Raw genomic sequence first — 23,058 nt, 5'->3', positions numbered from 1 at the left:
ATCCTCCGCTCCCGACCGGCCGAGTTCCCGACGGCCTGGAAATAAGCTTGCCGGTCGGGATGCTCGAGAGGCAGAGTCCGCAGCTGCCCTGGTGGGGATGGGGGGATCGGACACTGGGTGAGGGGGGGGTCCCTTATAGGCGGCCGGGGGCCATATCCGCACGGTCAGATCCTCGGGCGCGCGGCCGATCAGGGGACTCTAATTTCCATGTTTGCCTCCGCAAACTGAGTCCACCATGGCGCTCGCCGTGGCCGCTGGAGGCCGCTGCCGTGCGCATGCGCGGACTCAAAACTGGAAGTACAGGTGCCCGTACCCATAGCTAAAGCTGTGTGAACTACTCTGGGTCCCTGCTAGCCCCCTGCAGGTCATTGAATCAGCTCCACCTTTTCCCAGGAACCTTCAGAGTAAAACGCCAGCATTCTTACACCGGCGTGGAGACATAGTCCCATTTTGGGAGAATCCAGCCCCCTGTGTCTCTGTGGGTTTCACCCCCACAACCCAAAAAGATGTGCAGGTGGGTGGATTGGCCACGCTAAACTGCCCCTTAATTGAAGAAAAGGAATTGGGTACTCTGAATCTTTTTTTAAAATCTCAGTACAAAATGGTTTACCCCACATCTTTAGACTGTGACCCCTGGTTCTGGACACCCCCACCATCAGAAACATCCTTCCTGCATCTACCCTGTCTAGTCTTATTAGAATTTTACAGGTTTCTATGAGATTCACCCTCATTTTTCTGAACTTCAGCGAATATAATCTTAACTGACTCAATCTTTCCCCATACGTCAGTCCCACCATCCCAGGAATCAGTCTGGTAAACCTTCTCTGCACTCCCTCCATAGCAAGAACATCCTCCCACAGATGAGGAGACCAAAACTGCCCACAATATTCCAGATGTGGCCTCACCAAGCCCCTATATAATTACAGCAAGACATCCCTGCTCCTGTACTCGAACCCTCTCACAGAGGCCAACATACCATTTGCCTTCTTTACCGCCTGCTGCACCTGAATGCTTACTTTTCAGTGACTGGTACACAAGGACACCCAAGTCTCGCTGCACATTCCCCTCTCTCATTCTATAACCATTCAGATAATAAACTGCCTTCCTATTTTTGCTACTAAAGTGGATAACCTCACATTCAACCACGTTATACTGCATCTGCAATGCATTTTCCCACTCACTCAACCTGTCCAAATCACACTGAAACATCTCCGCATCCTCCTCACGCTCAAATTTGGAGATATTACATTTAGTTCCCTAATCAAAGTCATTAATATACATTGTGATTAGATGGGGTCCCAGCACCAATTCTGCGGTTCTCCAAAAAGGAAACTGCTGGGAAAACCCAGCAACATCTAGGTCGAGGTAAACAGAGTTAATGTTTCGAGTCAATTACTTTTCAATACAACTGGGACCCGTTAGAAATGTAACAGATTTGAAGGAGATGAAAAGTGTCATGGGCCAGGGTTTAGAGAACCCCAAAGTGTATCATGGAGTTCACCTGATCCACAGCTTTGAATAGATTGTGGTTATGGGGAGCACACGGTCCCACTCTGCAGGTGTGATTGAACAAAAATCTACAGTACTTTTAAATTAAAACACTGTTTATTTATGAAACCAGTTAACACTTTATAAACCCGCAGTAAACATCTTAACAACTATCAACACCAATAAATCCCCCAAAGAATACAGTACTCTCTAAGTAACTCTTAATCTTTCCTTGCAACATCCATAAGATAAAAAGAACCATTTTACAGAAAGACATCAGGTTTAACTTCACGACTGAGAACAGTTACCACTTTGAAATCACCAAATGAACATTCTTTAGCTTGCAGAGATTCATACACATCTTGCTGTGACTGCAGCTTCTCCAAATCTAAAACAAAACTAAACACACCCTGTAGCTGCAAGCCCAAAGCAAAAGTAAAAGCAGACAGACAGCCCATCTCCACCCACACTTTGACATCACTGATAAGCACCCATTTCTTAAAGGTACATCCACTACAGCTGTTTTATAAACCTGCATTTCTTAAAGGTACTCTCACATGACACCTCCCCCCAAGAAAAAATAAATAAACTATCAACTTCAAGATGGTTCTATTTTTCATCTTTTCACTTTCCTTTAAAGAATATGGACAATGAATACACATTTTTGTAACAAAACAAAACATGCAAACATTTAATAATAACATAGTCCATTTTTGTTCTTCCTTCAACTGGAATCCTTCTCGATTGACAGTCTCTTTGGACAAGAAGGTCTCTGCACATTTCTCTACGCCTCAGCATTTCTCTTTAAAGTCAAATACTTTAGTTCAATCTGATCACCGAGTCGCTTGTAATTCTCCAACACACGAGCATTAGTTATCACAGCCTTCAGGCAGTCAAATGCCTGTTGAAACAAACTGTCCATTTAAAATTTCGACGTTTCTTCAGCAAATCCGTCAATGGAGCAACCACGCTGCAAAGATTTGGCACAAATGTTTGATCAAATCCACTCATGCCAAGAAATCGCATTATTTCCCTTCGTCTCGAGGGTATTGGAAACTCCCCAATAACTTTTGTTTTCACAACCCGTGGGACCTATCTGATTGTTTGGCCAAGGAAAGTGACTTGGGCTTTTCCAAATTCACTTTTGACTAGGTTTACCACCAAATCCGCCTCCTGAAGTCGATCGAATAACTCCATCAGATGCTTTAAATGTTCTTTCCATGTCTGGCTGAAAATTACCAGATCGTCGATGTATACCGCACAATTGGGTAATCCTGAAACGACTTTGTTAGTTAACCGTTGAAATGTGACAGGGGCGTTTTTCATGCCAAATGGTATATTGGTATATACGATCTGGAGTCACAAAAGCTGAAATCTCCTTCACCCTTTCGGATAAAGGTACCTGCCATTAACCTTTAAGTAAATCCAGTTTGGAAATAAAAGCTGATTGTCCCACTTTCTCAATGCAATCCTCCAAACGTGGGATAGGATAAGAGTCCATTCTTGTAGCCGAATTAACCTTTCTATGGTCCACACATAACTGTTGGGTACTTCCGCTTTTGGTACCATCACTATGGGTGAGCTCCATTGGCTGCAACCCACTTCAATTATGCCATTTTTAAGCATACTTTCAATCTCCTTGTTAAGCTGTGCCAATTTTAAAGGGTTAAGTCTATATGAATGTTGTTTGATTGGAACAGCATGTCCCACATCTACATCATGTATAGCCATTTTAGTACTTCCCAATTTATCTCTACAAACTTGCCCACGTGATATCAATAACTCTTTCAGGTCAGTCCGTTTTTCCTCTGGAAGGTAACTCAACAATTTATCCCAATTTTTAAGAACATCCTCATTTTCCAATTTAATTTGAGGTATGTCAAATGAAAAGTATTCTGGACTTGGTTCGTCACTTTGAGATAGAATCATTAAAATCTCCACCTTTTGCTCTCCTTCCCTTTCAAAGTACCTTTTCAGCATATTCACATGATACACTCACCAGTGTTCCCTCTATCTGGCGTTCGTACCACATAATTCACCTCACTTAATTTCCTTTCAATCTGATGAGGTCCACAAAACCTTGCTTTTAAAAGTTCACCTACCACTGGTAACAATACTAAAACTTTATCTCCACTGGGAAAACTACAAACTTTAATTTCTTGTCCGCTACCCGTTTTATCACCTTTTGTGCAACTTTTAAATACTGTCTAGCCAATTCACCTGCTCTATTTAATTGTTCCCTAAAATTTGACACGTAATCCAACAATGCAAGTTCCGATTTCTCACTCACCAATTTTTCCTTAATCAATTTAAGTGGTCCTCTTACCTCATGGCCGAAAATTAGTTCAAAAGGACTGAATTTGGTTGACTCATTAGGGGCATCCCTAATTGCAAACAGTACGAATGGAATTCCTTTATCTCAGTCCTCTGGATAACCTTGACAATAAGCCCTCAACTTTGTCTTTAATGTCTGATGCCACCTTTCTAATGTTCCCTGCGATTCTGGATGGTACGCGGTTGATTTAAATTGTTTTATTCCTAAGCTATCCATAACTTCTTTGAATAACCTTGAGGTAAAATTTGATCATTGATCCGATTGTATTTCTGTGGGTAGTCCATATCTAGGAAAGAATTCAAGTAACACCTCCATAATCTTTTTAGCTGTAATATTACATTCTGGAATGGCCTCTGGAAACCTAATAGACACATCCATTATAGTCAAAAGATATTGATTCCCACTTTTCGTTTTCGGAAGCGGTCCTACGCAATCAATTAAGACCCTTGTAAAAGGTTCCTCGAATGCTGGAATGGGTATTAAGGGCACTGGTTTTATCACTGCTTGAGGTTTCCCTATCACTTGACATGTGTGACATGATCAACAAAATGTAACTACATCTTTATGTAGTCCAGGCCAATAAAAATGTTTTTGTATTTTAGCTTGAGTTTTCCTAATTCCCAAATGAACTCCCACTGGAAACTCATGTGCAACTCGCAACACCTCCTTTCTATACCCTACCAGCAATACCACTTGATGAACTTTTGCCCACTTTGCATCCGCCTGCATATGTACAGGTCTCCATTTTCTCATCAAGACATCACTTTTATGGTAATAACACTCCGTTATACACTCAGATTCCTCTTCCTTGTATGCTTTCTGATATATCTTTCTGTTGTAACTCTGCCAATTTTCCTGAACTAAAAATATCCACCTCATCCTCCACCTGTTCTTGTTCTTTTCCAACCATCTGATCAAAAATCGTTTCTGATAATGACACTTCAACTTCATCTTCACTCTTTGATTTCTCCTCTTGACTTAACCTGTGACTTTGCGACCTTGTTACTACACAATCCGGAAAAATCCCAGGATATTCGTCCTTCAACACTTCAGTTGTCTGATTTTCCACTGGCTTATCAACCACAGTAGGCATCACTCCCACCTGCGATCCAGCTATATCATTACCCAAGATAAACTGTATTCCTGGATAAGATAGTTTCTCTATTACTCCTACTACCACTTCACCACTCTTCACTGAACTTTCCAACCTTACCTTATATAATGGAACACTACTCTTCTCACCCTGAATTCCACATATTACCACCTTTTCTGGCAACATTCTTGCCAAACTACATAACTCCTCACTCCTCATCTTTTACCATTAAAGATTGAGTAGCTCCCGTATCTCTTTAAATTGTGACTTTCTTTACCTTTTCCTTGTGATACACATGAGTAAACTTTACCCACACAAGTAAATTCTTTAAAGACATCTGGCACCTTCTTATCAATCACCTCCAGACCAGGCTGTACAACTTTTTGCACCTCCTTCGCTTCACTTGGGCTTTCCTTTACTACTTTAACAAACCCCACTGCCTTATCCTGTTTTACCACATCAGCCTTCCCAGTGTTTTTCTTCAACCACCAACACGACGACTTTACATGGCCTAGTTTATTACAGGGAAAACATTTGAAACTTTTCATGTCTCTTCCACCCTCCTGGATTTCTTTTTTAATCTGAGGTACACTCTCCTTATTATTTCCCATCAGATCACCTTTACCTCTACCACTTGAGTATTTCTCTTTTCCCCAGTTTCCATCCCTCACAGGCTGAAACTGATGTCGGAAACCAAACTTTGATTTATGAACTCATTCATAATCACCTGCCATTTCTGCTGCTAACCTCGCAGTTTTAACCCTCTGCTCTTCCACATGAGTTCTCACTACATCATGAATTGAATTTTTAAACTCCTCCAAAAGTATAATTTCTCTGAGAGCTTCATACATTTGGTCCATTTTCCAATCCCTTATCCACCTATCCAAATTACTCTGTTTGATCCTTTCAAACTCCATGTATGTTTGACCAAATTTGTTCCTTAAATTTCTAAACCTTTCTCTGTAGGCTTCAGGCACTAGTTCATATGCACCTAAGATGGATCTTTTCACCTCCTCATACGACTCAGATACCATCTCTGATAGTGATGCAAACACTTCACTAGCTCTACCTACCAACTTTGTTTGAATCAGTAATACCCACATCTGCTGTGGCCATTTCATTTGTTTAGCTACCTTCTCAAATGAAATGAAAAAGGCTTCCACCTCCTTCTCATCAAACCTTGGCAATGCTTGGACATATTTAAATAGATCCCCACCAAGCCTTCGACTTTGACGCTCTTTCTCTTTATCCTCATCACTATCCTCAAACTGTACATTTCCCTTTACATCCGCCAATTTTAACTGACTGTCATGTTTCTTGGCCATTTTCCGAAGTTCAAACTCTCTCTCTCTTTTTCCTCTCTCTCTCTTTCTCTCTCTCTTTCTTTTTCCCTGAACTGCATCTTCCTTTCTCTTTTTTTTTTGTTCTGCTAGGGCTATTCTTTCTGTTTTCCTTTCTTCTCTATCTTCTTCTTTTTCCTCTCTATCGCTTTCATATTCAAGCTGCTTTAATTCTTTCTCATGTTCCATTTGTTTAATTTTTAACTGAATTTTTGCCATTTCCAATGAGTCAGACTGTATCACAGGCAATTTTAAATGCTTAGCCACCACCATAATTACCTCATCTTTTCGCATTTTGTCAGGTTATGTTAACTGCAATGATTTTGCCAAATCTAAAAGACTGTTTTTAGTCTCTGTCCGTAAGGTACTGCGTGTGGCCGTCTCCACCCCCAAAAGCTTCAGAGCCTCTGAAAGAGCCATTGTCCACAACACACTCCCTACTTAAACTGGAATATCACACCTGAAAAGCAACCACAATATACTCACCCCCCCACTGTCTTTAAGTTCACTAAGCCAATCCAATAGATAGACTTGTATCCCCCTTGAGCCCCCAATTTGTAATAGGCCACGGTTTAGAGAACCCCAAAGTGTATCATGGAGTTCACCTGATCCACAGCTTTGAATAGATTGTGGTTATGGGGAGCACACGGTCCCACTCTGCAGGTGTGATTGAACAAAAATCTACAGTACTTTTAAATTAAAACACTGTTTATTTATGAAACCAGTTAACACTTTATAAACCCGCAGTAAACATCTTAACAACTACCAACACCAATAAATCCCCTAAAGAATACAGTACTCTCTAAGTAACTCTTAATCTTTCCCTGCAACATCCATAAGACAAAAAGAACCATTTTACAGAAAGACATCAGGTTCAACTTCACTACTGAGAACAGTTACTACTTTGAAATCACCAAATGAACATTCTTTAGCTTGCAGAGATTCATACACATCTTGCTGTGACTGCAGCTTCTCCAAATCTAAAACAAAACTAAACACACCCTGTAGCTGCAAGCCCAAAGTGAAAGTAAATGCAGACAGACAGCGCAGCTCCACCCACACTCTGACATCACTGATAGACACCCATTTCTTAAAGGTACATCCACTACAGCTATTTTATAAACCCCCATTTCTTAAAGGTACTCTCACATGACAAAAGCAGGAGGGTGGAAAAAAGGACAGAGGGAAATTCTGATATGATGGAAGATTAGAGATATTAAATGGCAAAAGAGTTGGTGGGAATAGCCAAGGGGCATGTGAACAGGACTAGTAAAGAAACAAGAGGAGGGGTGAATGGAAGAATGATGAACAATAGTTGTCCAAAACCTAAAACAAGATTATCTTTCTTTTTATTTGCATGTTTCAGCCTTAATCTCATTATTCACATGGTTTGGTGCGTGACATGAAGGGGGTATAGGGTTTTAAGGTGCACTGGCGTGGTGGATATGAGGGAGCATTGAGGAGGCATGGGGAGAGCTGTGTAGGCGGCGAAGGGAAGGGCGCAACGAGCTTCAGAGACCATTGGAACGACATTGGCTGCTGGTCTTGTGAGGCTGGCCTTCTCACCAGGCCACCTCAGCACCCAGACTCCTCCTGCACTGTACCACAGCTTGCACGCTGCTCGTTGCCCTCGCGTGAAGGAACGAAAACCCCAGTCAAAGTCAGCATGAGTTGAGTGTGCATCTCTGAAGTCGCTAAAGGGTCCAACACGCACCTGACGAGTCTGAGGCGCAAATCCAGCCTGTTATCTCTGCCTCTCTCCCCACAGATGCTGCGGAGGTTTTCCAGCATTCTCTGTTTTTATTTCAGATTTCCAGCACCTGCGGCGTTTTGATTATTAGAAAACTATAATGGGCTTTACAAAGAACCATTTTGTTTTTACACAATTCTTCCTAATGGAGGGTGGCAGGAAAGTGTGGTTTGACCGATGATCCAGGTCCATTCCTAGAGGGCTGTTAGCTTTCCCATTGGCTATGAGAAGGTGGGACATCACAAACACGGATGTGTCATTGACCAATGGAGGGTGGTTGGATGGAGGAGGTGGCTGAATTATAGATTCCTCAGCATAGAGAGAGGCCATTCAGCCCATTGTACCTCTGCTGGCTGGTTGAATGACTAACCAACCTACTCCCCTACTCTTTCCCCCCATCCCCTGTTCTGTGATGAAACCTTGGGGAGTACATTCAGCCAGAGTTGGGGACCTCAGTGAGAGGATGAAATATTATTGTGGCCCAGAGGTTTAGTTGGACATCGAGTATTAAATTGCTTCTACTCCATTTGCCCACCACGTATTTCCATTGTCAATAAGTTAAAGTCACGGGATCCTGATCACATTTTGTTACAGTCTCTCTCTCTCTGTTTCCCTCTATCCTTTAAGCAGAAAGTCATACCACGATGGTGAAAGCTCAGATCCAGGACAACACTACCTGTCAGGAGGATCCAGCTCCAGACCCGGGAGAGCACCGGAGCTTGGCCCGGCCTCCTGGGCCAGGACCCAATGCCAGCGAACCCGAGACCCGAGCAGGCTGCTGTGGGGAGGGGCCCAGCCAGCACCCAGCCAGCGGGCCTTCAGAGGGCCATCGGGTACCAGTGTGAGTCTCAGTTCCAATTCATTCTCCCCCGCCCCACATGGTGAAGACAGTCGGTCTGTTACCTGAGTAGGCCTCAGGCTCCATCCCAGGCCTATCTTAAGGCCCGGAAGCGGTGGATGAGTTAATATTGGTCTAGAGTCTGGCAACAGCAGGGGCAAAAGGAATGGATTATAAATAATCGTGGTTCATGATCAACGGCCCTGTCTGAATGGGTCGAGGCAGACTTGGCTAGGATGTCAGTTAGACACTTGCTGCCTTGGTGGACGGATGATAATGGACGCTTGGCTGAGGTACTGGAGAGAGCCCTGTACGAAACACACCTCAGTGACGGTGAACACCATCCGGAACTGGGGCTGCCCTGCCTCGAGCAGGGAGCACTGTCGCCTCTGAGTCACAGTGCCACGGGGTACAAAATCCCACTGCAGAGACTTGAGCGTGTAATCCAGGCTGAGACCCCAGTGCAGTATTGAGGGAGTGCTGCACTGTCAGAGGGGCTGTCTCTCAGACAAAGCATCAAAACTCTGCCCTCTCAGGTGGATGTAAACGATCCCTGAACATGTTTTGGAGAGCAGTGGGGGGTGGTTCCGGGACTTGTCATTATTCCCCTGACACAGTGTCTCTTCAAAAGGGATAGCTCAATGCTGTCTGGGGGATCTTGCTGTGTGCAGATTGGCTGCCATGGTTCCTGCATTACGGTAGAAACTATACATCGAAGATTACTTCATTGGCTGGAAAGAGCTTTGGAGGCGATCCTGGTGTTGTGAAAGGCGTGACAGGAATGCCAATCCTGTAGTTGGGGGGTGGGAGGGGGCGTCTTACTGACAGGTACGTTAGTTGTGTGGAGAGTGAGTGGAGAAACTGGGCTTGGTCTCTTCAGAACAGGGATGGTCGAGAGGGAATTTAATCGAGGTGTTCACAATTATTGACCACCGATGCTCAGTGGCAGCCGTGTGTACCATCTACAAGATGCCCTGCAGGAACTCGCCAAGGCCCCTTCACAGCACCTTCCAAATCCACAACCTGTACCAGCTAGAAGGATAAGGGTATCAGATACCTGGGAACCCCACCACCTAGAAGCTCCCTCCAAGACACCCACCACCCTGACCTGGAAATATATCGACCATTCCTTCACTATCGCAGGGTCAGAATCCTAGAACTCCCTCCCTAACTGCACTGTGGGTGTACCTACACCAAATGGACTGCAGTGGTTCAAGAAGGCAGCTCACCACCACCTTCTCAAGGGACAATTAGGAATGGGCAATAGTAGGAGTGGCAGATTTCATTTGGGTCTTCCCCAGAACATGACAGCTGCACGATCACTTCACAAACCGTGGATTTAAATTTCCAGATCTATTTTAAAAATTTATATTCACCAACAGCCATCGCACTATGGATAGTTCATCGTCATGGCAATTCATGCATTTAAATAATGGATTTGTATTTTTTGCCTTTCATAACCTCAGGATAATCCAAACTAGTTCATAGAAAATTTATTCTTTTTCACATATGGTCACTGGTGCAATGTCAGAGATCGGGGCAGCTAATGTGCACAGCAAGATCCAACAACAATGAGATGGTGACCACAATACCTGTCCTACTGACCTTCACACCCTGTGTGACCCTCCCTCATTCCCTCACTCCCTGTGTGACCCTCCCTCATTCCCTCACTCCCTGTGTGACCCACCCTCGATCCCTCACTCCCTGTAAGACCCACCCTCATTCCCTCACTCCCTGTGTGACCCACCCTCGATCCCTCACTCCCTGTGTGACCCACCCTCATTCCCTCACACCCTGTGTGACCCTCCCTCATTCCCTCACTCCCTGTGTGACCCTCCCTCATTCCCTCACTCCCTGTGTGACCCACCCTCGATCCCTCACTCCCTGTGTGACCCACCCTCATTCCCTCACTCCCTGTGTGACCCACCCTCGATCCCTCACTCCCTGTGTGACCCACCCTCGATCCCTCACTCCCTGTGTGACCCTCCCTCATTCCCTCACTCCCTGTGTGACCCACCCTCGATCCCTCACTCCCTGTGTGACCCTCCCTCATTCCCTCACTCCCTGTGTGACCCACCCTCGATCCCTCACTCCCTGTGTGACCCACCCTCATTCCCTCACTCCCTGTGTGACCCAACCTCGATCCCTCACTCCCTGTGTGACCCAACCTCGATCCCTCACTCCCTGTGTGACCCACCCTCATTCCCTCACTCCTTGTGTGACCCACCCTCGATCCCTCACTCCCTTTGTGACCCACACTCATTCCCTCACTCCCTGTGTGACCCACCCTCGATCCCTCACTCCTTGTGTGACCCTCCCTCATTCCCTCACTCCCTGTGTGACTCACCCTCAATCCCTCACTCCCTGTGTGACCCACCCTCAATCCCTCACTCCCTGTGTGACCCACCCTGGATCCCTCACTCCCTGTGTGACCCACCCTCGATCCCTCACTCCCTGTGTGACCCACCCTCGATTCCTCACTCCCTGTGTCACCCACCCTCGATCCCTCACTCCCTGTGTGACCCACCCTCCATCCTTCACTCCCTTTGAGACCCACCCTCGATCCCTCACTCCCTGTGTGACCCACCCTCATTCCCTCACTCCCTGTGTGACCCACCCTCGATCCCTCACACCCTGTGTGACCCACCCTCATTCCCTCACTCCCTGTGTGACCCTCCCTCATTCCCTCACTCCCTGTGTGACCCACCCTCGATCCCTCACTCCCTGTGTGACCCTCCCTCATTCCCTCACTCACTGTGTGACTCACCCTCGATCCCTCGCTCCCTGTGTGACCCACCCTCGATCCCTCACTCCCTGTGTGACCCACCCTCGATCCCTCACTCCCTGTGTGACCCACCCTCGACCCTCACTCCCTGTGTGACCCACCCTCATTCCCTCACTCCCTGTGTGACCCAACCTCGATCCCTCACTCCCTGTGTGACCCAACCTCGATCCCTCACTCCCTGTGTGACCCACCCTCGACCCTCACTCCCTGTGTGACTCACCCTCATTCCCTCACTCCCTGTGTGACCCACCCTCGATCCCTCACTCCCTGTGTGACCCACCCTCCATCCTTCACTCCCTTTGTGACCCTCCCTCATTCCCTCACTCCCTGTGTGACCCACCCTCACTCCCTGTGTGACCCACCCTCGATCCCTCACTCCCTGTGTGACCCACCCTCGATCCCTCACTCCCTGTGTGACCCACCCTCGACCCTCACTCCCTGTGTGACCCACCCTCATTCCCTCACTCCCTGTGTGACCCACCCTCGATCCCTCCCTGTGTGACCCACCCTCATTCCCTCACTCCCTGTGTGACCCACCCTCACTCCCTTTGTGACCCTCCCTCATTCCCTCACTCCCTGTGTGACCCTCCCTCATTCCCTCACTCCCTGTGTGACCCACCCTCACTCCCTTTGTGACCCTCCCTCATTCCCTCACTCCCTGTGTGACCCTCCCTCATTCCCTCACTCCCTGTGTGACCCACCCTCATTCCCTCACTCCCTGTGTGACCCACCCTCATTCCCTCACTCCCTGTGTGACCCACCCTCGATCCCTCACTCCCTGTGTGACCCACCCTCACTCCCTTTGTGACCCTCCCTCATTCCCTCACTCCCTGTGTGACCCTCCCTCATTCCCTCACTCCCTGTGTGACCCACCCTCATTCCCTCACTCCCTGTGTGACCCACCCTCATTCCCTCACTCCCTGTGTGACCCACCCTCGATGCCTCACTCCCTGTGTGACCCACCCTCCATCCTTCACTCCCTTTGTGACCCTCCCTCATTCTCTCACTCCCTGTGTGACCCACCCTCACTCCCTGTGTGACCCACCCTCGATCCCTCACTCCCTGTGTGACCCACCCTCGATCCCTCACTCCCTGTGTGACCCACCCTCGACCCTCACTCCCTGTGTGACCCACCCTCATTCCCTCACTCCCTGTGTGACCCACCCTCGATCCCTCACTCCCTGTGTGACCCACCCTCATTCCCTCACTCCCTGTGTGACCCACCCTCACTCCCTTTGTGACCCTCCCTCATTCCCTCACTCCCTGTGTGACCCTCCCTCATTCCCTCACTCCCTGTGTGACCCACCCTCACTCCCTTTGTGACCCTCCCTCATTCCCTCACTCCCTGTGTGACCCTCCCTCATTCCCTCACTCCCTGTGTGACCCACCCTCATTCCCTCACTCCCTGTGTGACCCACCCTCATTCCCTCACTCCCTGTGTGACCCACCCTCGATCCCTCACTCCCTGTGTGACCCACCCTCGACCCTCACTCCCTGTGTGACCAACCCTCATTCCCTCACTCCCTGTGTGACCCACCCTCGATCCCTCACTCCCTGTGTGACCCACCCTCCATCCTTCACTCCCTTTGTGACCCTCCCTCATTCCCTCACTCCCTGTGTGACCCACCCTCGATCCCTCACTCCCTGTGTGACCCACCCTCGACCCTCACTCCCTGTGTGACCCACCCTCATTCCCTCACTCCCTGTGTGACCCACCCTCGATCCCTCACTCCCTGTGTGACCCACCCTCCATCCTTCACTCCCTTTGTGACCCTCCCTCATTCCCTCACTCCCTGTGTGACCCACCCTCGATCCCTCACTCCCTGTGTGACCCACCCTCGATCCCTCACTCCCTGTGTGACCCACCCTCGATCCCTCACTCCCTTTGTGACCCACCCTCGATCCCTCACTCCCTGTGTGACCCACCCTCGATCCCTCACTCCCTGTGTGACCCACCCTCGATCCCTCACTCCCTGTGTGACCCACCCTCGATCCCTCACTCCCTGTGTGACCCACCCTCGATCCCTCACTCCCTGAGTGACCCACCCTCGATCCCTCACTCCCTGTGTGACCCACCCTCGATCCCTCACTCCCTGTGTGACCCACCCTCGATCCCTCACTCCCTGTGTGACCCACCCTCGATCCCTCACTCCCTGTGTGACCCACCCTCGATCCCTCACTCCCTGTGTGACCCACCCTCGATCCCTCACTCCCTGAGTGACCCACCCTTGATCCCTCACTCTGTGTGACCCACCCTCGATCCCTCACTGTCTGTGTGACCCTCCCTCATTCCCTCACTCCCTGTGTGACCCACCCTCGATCCCTCACTCCCTGTGTGACCCACCCTCGATCCCTCACTCCCTGTGTGACCCACCCTCACTCCCTGTGTGACCCACCCTCGATCCCTCACTCCCTGTGTGACTCACCCTCAATCCCTCACTCCCTGTGTGACCCACCCTCGATCCCTCACTCCCTGAGTGACCCATCCTCGATCCCTCACTCCCTGTGTGACTCACCCTCATTCCCACAATCCCTGTGTGACCCACCCCCGATCCCTCACTCCCTGTGTGACCCACCCTCATTCTCTCACTCCCTGTGTGACCCACCCTCGATCCCTCACTCCCTGTGTGACTCACCCTCATTCCCTCACTCCCTGTGTGACCCTCCTTCATTCCCTCACTCCCTGTGTGACTCTACCTCAATCCCTCACTCCCTGTGTGACCCACCCTCGATCCCTCACTCCCTGTGTGACCCACCCTCATTCCCTCACTCCCTGTGTGACCCACCCTCATTCCCTCACTCCCTGTGTGACTCTACCTCAATCCCTCACTCCCTGTGTGACCCACCCTCCATCCCTCACTCCCTGTGTGACCCACCCTCGATCCCTCACTCCCTGTGTGACCCACCCTCGATCCCTCACTCCCTGTGTGACCCACCCTCGATCCCTCACTCCCTGTGTGACCCTCCCTCCATCCTTCACTCCCTTTGTTACCCACCCTCGATCCCTCACTCCCTGTGTGACCCACCCTCGATCCCTCACTCCCTGTGTGACCCACCCTCATTCCCTCACTCCCTGAGTGACCCACCCTCGATCCCTCACTCCCTGTGTGACACACCCTCGATCACTCACTCCGTGTGACCCACCCTCGATCCCTCACTGTCTGTGTGACCCACCCTCACTCCCTGTGTGACCCACCCTCATTCCCTCACTCCCTGTGTGACCCACCCTCGATCCCTCACTCCCTGAGTGACCCACCCTCGATCCCTCACTCCCTGTGTGACTCACCCTCATTCCCTCAATCCCTGTGTGACCCACGCTCGATCCCTCACTCCGTGTGACCCACCCTCGATCCCTCACTCCGTGTGACCCACCCTCGATCCCTCACTCCCTGTGTGACCCACCCTCACTCCCTGTGTGACCCACCCTCATTCCCTCACTCCCTGTGTGACCCACCCTCATTCCCTCAATCCCTGTGTGACCCACCCTCGATCCCTCACTCCCTGTGTGACCCACCCTCGATCCATCACTCCCTGTGTGACCCACCCTCATTCCCTCACTCCCTGAGCGACCCACCCTCGATCCCTCACTCCCTGTGTGACCCTCCCTCATTCCCTCACTCCCTGTGTGACCCACCCTCGATCCCTCACTCCCTGTGTGACCCTCCCTCATTCTCTCACTCCCTGTGTGACCCACCCTCATTCCCTCACTCCCTGAGTGACCCACCCTCGATCCCTCACTCCCTGTGTGACCCACCCTCATTCTCTCACTCCCTGTGTGACCCACCCTCGATCCCCCACTCCCTGTGTGACCCACCCTCGATCCCTCACTCCCTGTGTGACCCACCCTCGATCCCTCACTCCCTGTGTGACCCACCCTCGATCCCTCACTCCCTGTGTTACCCACCCTCGATCCCTCACTCCCTGTGTAACCCACTCTCGATCCCTCACTCCCTGTGTGACCCACCCTCGATCCCTCACTCCCTGTGTCCCACCCTCGATCCCTCACTCCCTGTGTAACCCACCCTCGATCCCTCACTCCCTGTGTAACCCACCCTCCATCCTTGACCCGCTGTGTGACCCACCCTCATTCCCTCACTCCCTGTGTTACCCACCCTCATTCCCTCACTCCCTGTGTGACCCACCCTCATTCCCTCACTCCCTGTGTGACCTACACTCATTCCCTCACTCCCTGTGTGACCCACACTCATTCCCTCACTCCCTGTGTGACCCACCCTCATTCCCTCGCTCCCTGTGTGACCCACACTCATTCCCTCACTCCCTGTGTGACCTACACTCATTCCGTCACTCCCTGTGTGACCCACCCTCATTCCCTCACTCCCTGTGTGACCCACCCTCATTCCCTCACTCCCTGTGAGACCCACACTCATTCCCTCACTCCCTGTGTGACCCACCCTCATTCCCTCACTCCCTGTGTGACCCACCCTCATTCCCTCACTCCCTGTGTGACCCACACTCATTCCCTCACTCCCTGTGTAACCCACCCTCACCCCCTGACCCTTAACCGCTGTGTGACCCATTCCCTGACCCGCTGTGTGACCCACTCCCCGACCCTGAACCGCTGTGTGACCCACACCCCGACCCTGACCCGCTGTGTGACCCACTCCCCGACCCTGAACCGCTGTGTGACCCACACCCCGACCCTGACCCGCTGTGTGACCCATCCTGCTGCCCACTGCCTGGGTTGTGGGACCACTGCCTTTCTTGTCTCTAATGTAAAGCATTGATGAGCGTGTGTGTGAGCATCATGTGGCTGACTCTCTGCTTTCTTGTTCAGTGTTGCTGAGAGTCAGTCTGGAGCTCGGCACAGTCCAAAGAGCCACCAGAAATCCAGCTCTTCCCTGAAGGCATTCTTCTCCACGATTAGACACAGCACGGTCAGTAAACTGAACAGACTCCGTTCATCCAGCCTGGAGCAGATTAACAGCCGGTCAGCAGACAGTGCGTCTGGGGAACTAAGGTGCGAGGAGATTCAAGCCACCCTGAGGAAAACCCCCTCCCTACAATCTCTTCGGCTGGTTGGTAATCCAGACTTCTCACTTTCACCTAGACTTGGCATTAAAGTACAGACCAGATTCTGTTAAACTGGGTTTGGGATCTTAGTTACGTCACACTTGACAGACAATGAGCTCTTATTAGAAATAGGACACTGAAATACTGGAGAAGGTAATAAACAAGATTGACAAGTGTGATACTGAGAATACATAACGATCAGGAACATTTGGAGATCTGGGAAAGAGGAGAATGTCAGGTAACCTGTTTCCACTTGTGCTGTGGGACGGGGCCATAAACATTAAATAGGATCCTAGGGACAGGAGGAGGCCATTCAGCCCCTCGAGCCTGTCCCTGCATTAAAATTGATGATGAAAGATCTGCAACATAACTCTCTGCAGCCGGCCTTTGATAGACATGAATAAATCCCATTGGGGAGTCAGAGAAACTTCTTTACCCTGAGAATGTGCAACTCGTTATCACACAATGATCCAATAGACGAGATAAACAGACGAGGAAGAAAGAAATAGAAAGATATTCTGAGAGGGCGACAGGGGGAGACGGTGGGAGGAGGCTTGTGTGGATTATAAAGGCTGAATGGCCTGTCCCTGCTGTTAATTTGCTCGCCTTGAATATAAATAGCACATGAGCTCCACCTGCTGGATATTATAAGAACAGGCACTCTTGCTTTATAATATAGTTGGTCATCAGGCAGCTAGGATGGAGGTCTCTGTTAAGGGGTTTCTGATAGGGAGTTCGATGGGGCCCTTTGTTGGGGGGGTCGTTTTTGGGGGGGTATCTTTTGGAGGGGTCTCTTTTGGGAGATCTCTGATAGGGGGGTCTGATCAGGGTCTCTGTTCATAGAGTCATAGATGTTTACAGCATGGAAACAGGCCCTTCGGCCCAGCTTGTCCATGCCGCCCAGTTTCTATCAGTGAGCTAGTTCCACTTGCCCACATTTGGCCCATTTCCCTCTATACCCACCCTGCCCATGCAACTGTCCAACTGTTTTTTAAAGGAGAAAATTGTTCCAGAGGCTCACCACCCTGTGTGTGATACAATTTTCCCTCTGGTCTCTGTTGTATCTTTCCCCTCTCACCTTAAACCTGTGCCCTCCAGTTCTAGACTCCTCTATCTTTGGGAAAAGAGGCTGACTATCTACCTTATCTATGCTCCTCATTATTTTATAGACCTCTATAAGATTACCCCTAAGCCTTCTACACTCCAGGGAAAAAAGTCCCAGCCTATCCAGCCTCTCCTTATAACTCAGACCATCAAGTCCTGGGCATCCTCGTAAATCTCTTCTGCACTCTTTATAGTTTAACAATATCCTTCCTATAATAGTGTGACCAGAACTGAACACAGTATTCCATGTGTGGTCTTACTAATGTCTTGTACAACTTCAACAAGACGTCCCAACTCCTGTATTCAATATTCTGACCAATAAAACCTGGCATGCTGAATGCCTTCTTCACCACCCTGTCCACCTGCGACTCCACCTTCAAGGAGCTATGAACCTGTACCCCTAGATCTCTTTGTTCTGTAACTCACCCCAACTCCCTACCATTAACTGAGTAGGTCCTGCCCTGATTTGATACTACCAAAATGCATCACCTCACATTTATCCAAATTAAACTCCATCTTCCATTCATCGGCCCACTGGCCAATTGGTCAAGATCCTGTTGCAATCTTATATAACCTTCTTCATTATCCACTATGCCACCAATCTTGGTGTCATCTTCAAATTACTAACCATGCCTTCTACATTCTCATCCAAATCATTAATATATATAACAAATAACAGTGGACCCAGCACCGATCCCTGAAGCACACCGCTGGTCACAGGCCTCCAGTTTGATAAACAACCCTGCAAAACCACCCTTTGGCTTTGGTCGCCAAGCCAATTTTGTATCCAATTGGCTACCTCACCCTGGATTGCGTGAGATTTAACCTTTTGCAACAACCGAGCAAGCGGTACCTTGCCAAAGACCTTGCTAAAGTCCATGTAGACAACGTCAACTGCACTGCCCTCATCTACTTTCTTGGAGTCTGCACATCCTCCCCGTGTCTGCGTGGGTTTGCTCTAGGTGCTCCGGTTTCCTCCCACAGTCCAAAGATGTGCAGGTTAGGTGGATTGGCCATGATAAATTGCCCTTAGTGTCCAAAATTTCCCTTAGTGTTGGGTGGGGTTACTGGGTTATGGGGATAGAGTGGAGGTGTTGACCTTGGGTGGGGTGCTCTTTCCAAGAGCCGGTGCAGACTCGATGGGCTGAATGGCCTCCTTCTGCACTGTAAATTCTATGATAATCTATGATTACTCCTTCAAAAAAACTCAATCAAATTCATGAGACATGATTTTCTCCTTACAAAGACACGCTGACTTTCCTTAATTAGCCCTGGCCTGTCTAAATGCCTGTAGATCCTGTCCCTCAGAATACCTTCTAACAATTTACCCACTACAGAAGGAAGGCTAACCGGTCTGCAGTTCCCAGGCTTATCCCTACACACCTTCTTAAACCAAGGGCACACAATTTGGGCTAGCCTCCAATCTTCAGGCACCTCTCCTGTTGCTGTCGATGATTCAAATATCTCAGTTAGGGGGCCGACAATTTCCTCCCTAGCTTCCCACAACGTCCTGGGATACATTTCATCAAGTCCCAGGGATTTATCTATCTTGATGCGCTTTAATACCTCCAGCACCTCCTTCTCTGTAATATGTGCACTCCTCAAGACATCACTTTTTATTTCCCCAATTTCCCTAATATTCGTGCCTTTCTCAACAGTAAATACTGACGAGGAATATTCATTTAGGACCTCTCCCATCCCTTGTGGATCCGTACATAGATGACCCTGTTTATCCTCAAGAGGCCCTACCCTCTCCCTAGTCACCCTTTTACCCTTTATGTGTCTGTAAAAGCTCTTTGGATTTTCCTTTGCCTTATCTGCCAACATAATCTCATGTCCCCTTTTTGCCCTCCTGATTTCTCTCTTAACTCTATTCCGACAAGCCCTATCCTCTTCAAGGGATCCACTTGATCCCAGCTGCCTATGCATGTCATATGGCTCCTTCTTCCTTTTGACCATGGCCTTAATATCCCGAGTCATCCAGGGTTCCCTATTTTTACCAGCCTCACCCTTCACTCTAAGAGGAATGTGAACCCTAGCAAACACACTTTTGAAAGTCTCCCACTTACCAGCTGCCCCCTTGCCTGTAAACAGGTACCCCAATCAACTTTTGAAAGCTCCTGCCTAATACCATCGAAATTGGCCTTGCCCCAATTTAGAATTTTAACCTTTGGGCCAGAACTATCATTCTCCATAGCTATCTTAAAACTAATGGAATTATGGTCACTGGTCCCAAAGTGATCCCACACTAACACTTCCGTCACCTACCCTTCCTTATTCCCCAAGAGGAGGTCAAGTTTTGCCCCCGCACTAGTCGGGCCAGCGCATATTGATTGAGGAATTCTTCCTGAATACATGCGACAAATTTATCTCCATCGAAACCCCTAGTGCTATGGGTGTCCCAATTAATGTTGGTGCCACGTGATAGCGAGGCTAGGAATAGGGAGAGAGTGCAGCTGAACACGTGGCTGCAGGAATGGTGTAGGAGGGAGGGCTTCAGGTATTTGGATAATTGGAGCGCATTCTGGGGAAGGTGGGACCTGTACAAGCAGGACGGGTTGCATCTGAACCAGAGGGGCACCAATATCCTGGGAGGGAGGTTTTCTAGTACTCTTCGGGAGGGTTTAAACGAATTTGGCTGGGGAATGGGAACTGGATTTGTAGTCCAGCAACTAAGGTAGCCGATATGCAGGACGCCAAAGCATGTAATGAGGCAGTGGGAAGGGAACACTGACAAGGGAGAGTACTTGCAGGCACGGAGATGGGTTGAAGTGTGTATACTTCAACGCAAGAAGCATCAGGAATAAGGTGGGTGAACTTAAGGCATGGATCGGTACTTATGACTACGATGTGGTGGCCATCACGGAAACTTGGATAGAAGAGGGGCAGAAATGGTTGTTGGATGTCCCTGGTTATAGATGTTTCAATAAGATTAGGGAGGGTGGTAAAAGAGGTGGGGGGTGGCATTGTTAATTAGAGATAGTATAACAGCTGCAGAAAGGCAGTTCGAGGAGTATCACCCTACTGAGGTAGTATGGGTTGAAGTCAGAAATAGGAAAGGAGCAGTCACCTTGTTAGGAGTTTTCTATAGGCCCCCCAATAGTAGCAGAGATGTGGAGGAACAGATTGGGAAACAGATTTTGGAAAGGTGCAGAAGTCACAGGGTAGTAGTCATGGGTGACTTTAACTTCCCAAATATTGAGTGGAAACTCTTTAGATCAAATAGCTTGGATGGGGTGGTGTTTGTGCAGTGTGTCCAGGAAGCTTTTCTAACACAGTATGTAGATTGTCCGACCAGAGGAGGGGCAATATTGGATTTAGTACTTGGTAATGAACCAGGGCAAGTGATAGATTTGTTAGTGGGGGAGCATTTTGGAGATAGTGACCACAATTCTGTGACTTTCACTTTAGTAATGGAGAGGGATAGATGCGTGCAACAGGGCAAGGTTTACAATTGGGGGAAGGGTAAATACGATGTTGTCAGACAAGAATTGAAGTGCATAAGTTGGGAGCATAGGCTGTCAGGGAAGGACACAAGTGAAATGTGGAACTGTTCAAGGAACAGGTACTACGTGTCCTTGATATGTATGTCCCTGTCAGGCAGGGAAGAGATGGTCGAGTGAGGGAACCATGGTTGACAAGAGAGGTTGAATGTCTTGTTAAGAAGAAAAAGGAGACTTATGTAAGGCTGAGGAAACAAGGTTCAGACAGGGCATTGGAGGGATACAAGATAGCCAGGAGGGAACTGAAGAAAGGGATTAGGAGAGCTAAGAGAGGGCATGAACAATCTTTGGCGGGTAGGATCAAGGAAAACCCCAAGGCCTTTTACACATATGTGAGAAATATGAGATTGACGATCAAGGACAGTAGCGGGAGATTGTGTATTGAGTCTGAAGAGATAGGAGAGGTCTTGAACGAGTACCTTTCTTCTGTATTTACAAATGAGAGGGGCGATATTGTTGGAGAGGACAGTGTGAAACAGATTGGTAAGCTCGAGGAAATACTTGTTAGGAAGGAAGATGTGTTGGGCATTTTGAAAAACTTGAGGATAGCCAAGTCCCCCGGGCCTGACGGGATATATCCAAGGATTCTATGGGAAGCAAGAGATGAAATTGCAGAGCCGTTGGCAATGATCTTTTCGTCCTCACTGTCAACAGAGGTGTTACCGGGGATTGGAGAGTGGCGAATGTCGTGCCCCTGTTCAAAAACGGGAATAGGGATAACCCTGGGAATTACAGGCCAGTTAGTCTTACTTCGGTGGTAGGCAAAGTAATGGAAAGGGTACTGAAGGATAGAATTTCTGAGCATCTGGAAAGACACTGCTTGATTAGGAATAGTCAGCACGGATTTGTGAGGGGTAGGTCTTGCCTTACAAGTCTTATTGAATTCCTTGAGGAGGTGACCAAGCATGTGGATGAAGGTAAAGCAGCGGATGTAGTGTACATGGATTTTAGTAAGGCATTTGATAAGGTTCCCCATGGTAGGCTTCTGAAGAAAGTAAGGAGGCATGGGATAGTGGGAAATTTGGCCAGTTGGATAACGAACTGGCTAACCGATAGAAGTCAGAGAGTGGTGGTGGATGGCAAATATTCAGCCTGGATCCCAGTTACCAGTGGTGTACCGCAGGGATCAGTTCTGGGTCCTCTGCTGTTTGTGATTTTCATTAATGACTTGGATGAGGGAGTTGAAGGGTGGGTCAGTAAATTTGCAGACGATACGAAGATTGGTGGAGTTGTGGATAGTAAGGAGGGCTGTTGTCAGCTGCAAAGAGACATAGATAGGATGCAGAGCTGGGCTGAGAAGTGGCAGATGGAGTTTAACCCTGAAAAGTGTGAGGTTGTTCATTTTGGAAGGACAAATATGAATGCGGAATACAGGGTTAACGGTAGAGTTCTTGGCAATGTGGAGGAACAGAGAGATCTTGGGGTCTATGTTCATACATCTTTGAAAGTTGCCACTCAAGTGGATAGAGCTGTGAAGAAGGCCTATGGTGTGCTCGCGTTCATTAACAGAGGGATTGAATTTAAGAGCCGTGAGGTGATGATGCAGCTGTACAAAACTTTGGTAAGGCCACATTTGGAGTACTGTGTACAGTTCTGGTCGCCTCATTTTAGGAAGGATGTGGAAGCTTTGGAAAAGGTGCAAAGGAGATTTACCAGGATGTTGCCTGGAATGGAGAGTAGGTCTTACGAGGAAAGGTTGAGGGTGCTAGGCCTTTTCTCATTAGAACGGAGAAGGATGAGGGGCGACTTGATAGAGGTTTATAAGATGATCAGGGGAATAGATAGAATAGA

General features: G+C 48.7%; 1 protein-coding gene across 4 annotated transcripts in view; it reads left to right on the top strand.

Annotated features, from left to right (window-relative positions):
• Positions 1-23,058, top strand: part of LOC140426651 (uncharacterized) — a 140,185-nt gene that overhangs the window by 100,611 nt on the left and 16,516 nt on the right. For 2 of the 4 annotated variants that reach the window (XM_072511731.1, XM_072511733.1), the window contains exons 6-7: positions 8,634-8,847; positions 16,425-16,665. In XM_072511731.1, the coding sequence (XP_072367832.1) occupies positions 8,634-8,847; positions 16,425-16,665 (455 nt within the window). Of the gene's footprint in view, positions 1-8,633; positions 8,848-16,424; positions 16,670-23,058 lie in introns of all 4 variants that reach the window. The other 2 variants (XM_072511732.1, XM_072511734.1) reach the window with 2 other exon arrangements.

Source organism: Scyliorhinus torazame, chromosome 7, assembly GCF_047496885.1.
Source record: "Scyliorhinus torazame isolate Kashiwa2021f chromosome 7, sScyTor2.1, whole genome shotgun sequence".
NCBI classification, from domain to species: domain Eukaryota; kingdom Metazoa; phylum Chordata; class Chondrichthyes; order Carcharhiniformes; family Scyliorhinidae; genus Scyliorhinus; species Scyliorhinus torazame.
Note: the sequence above shows the minus strand (reverse complement) of the source record. Positions and strands in the feature narration are given on the sequence as shown.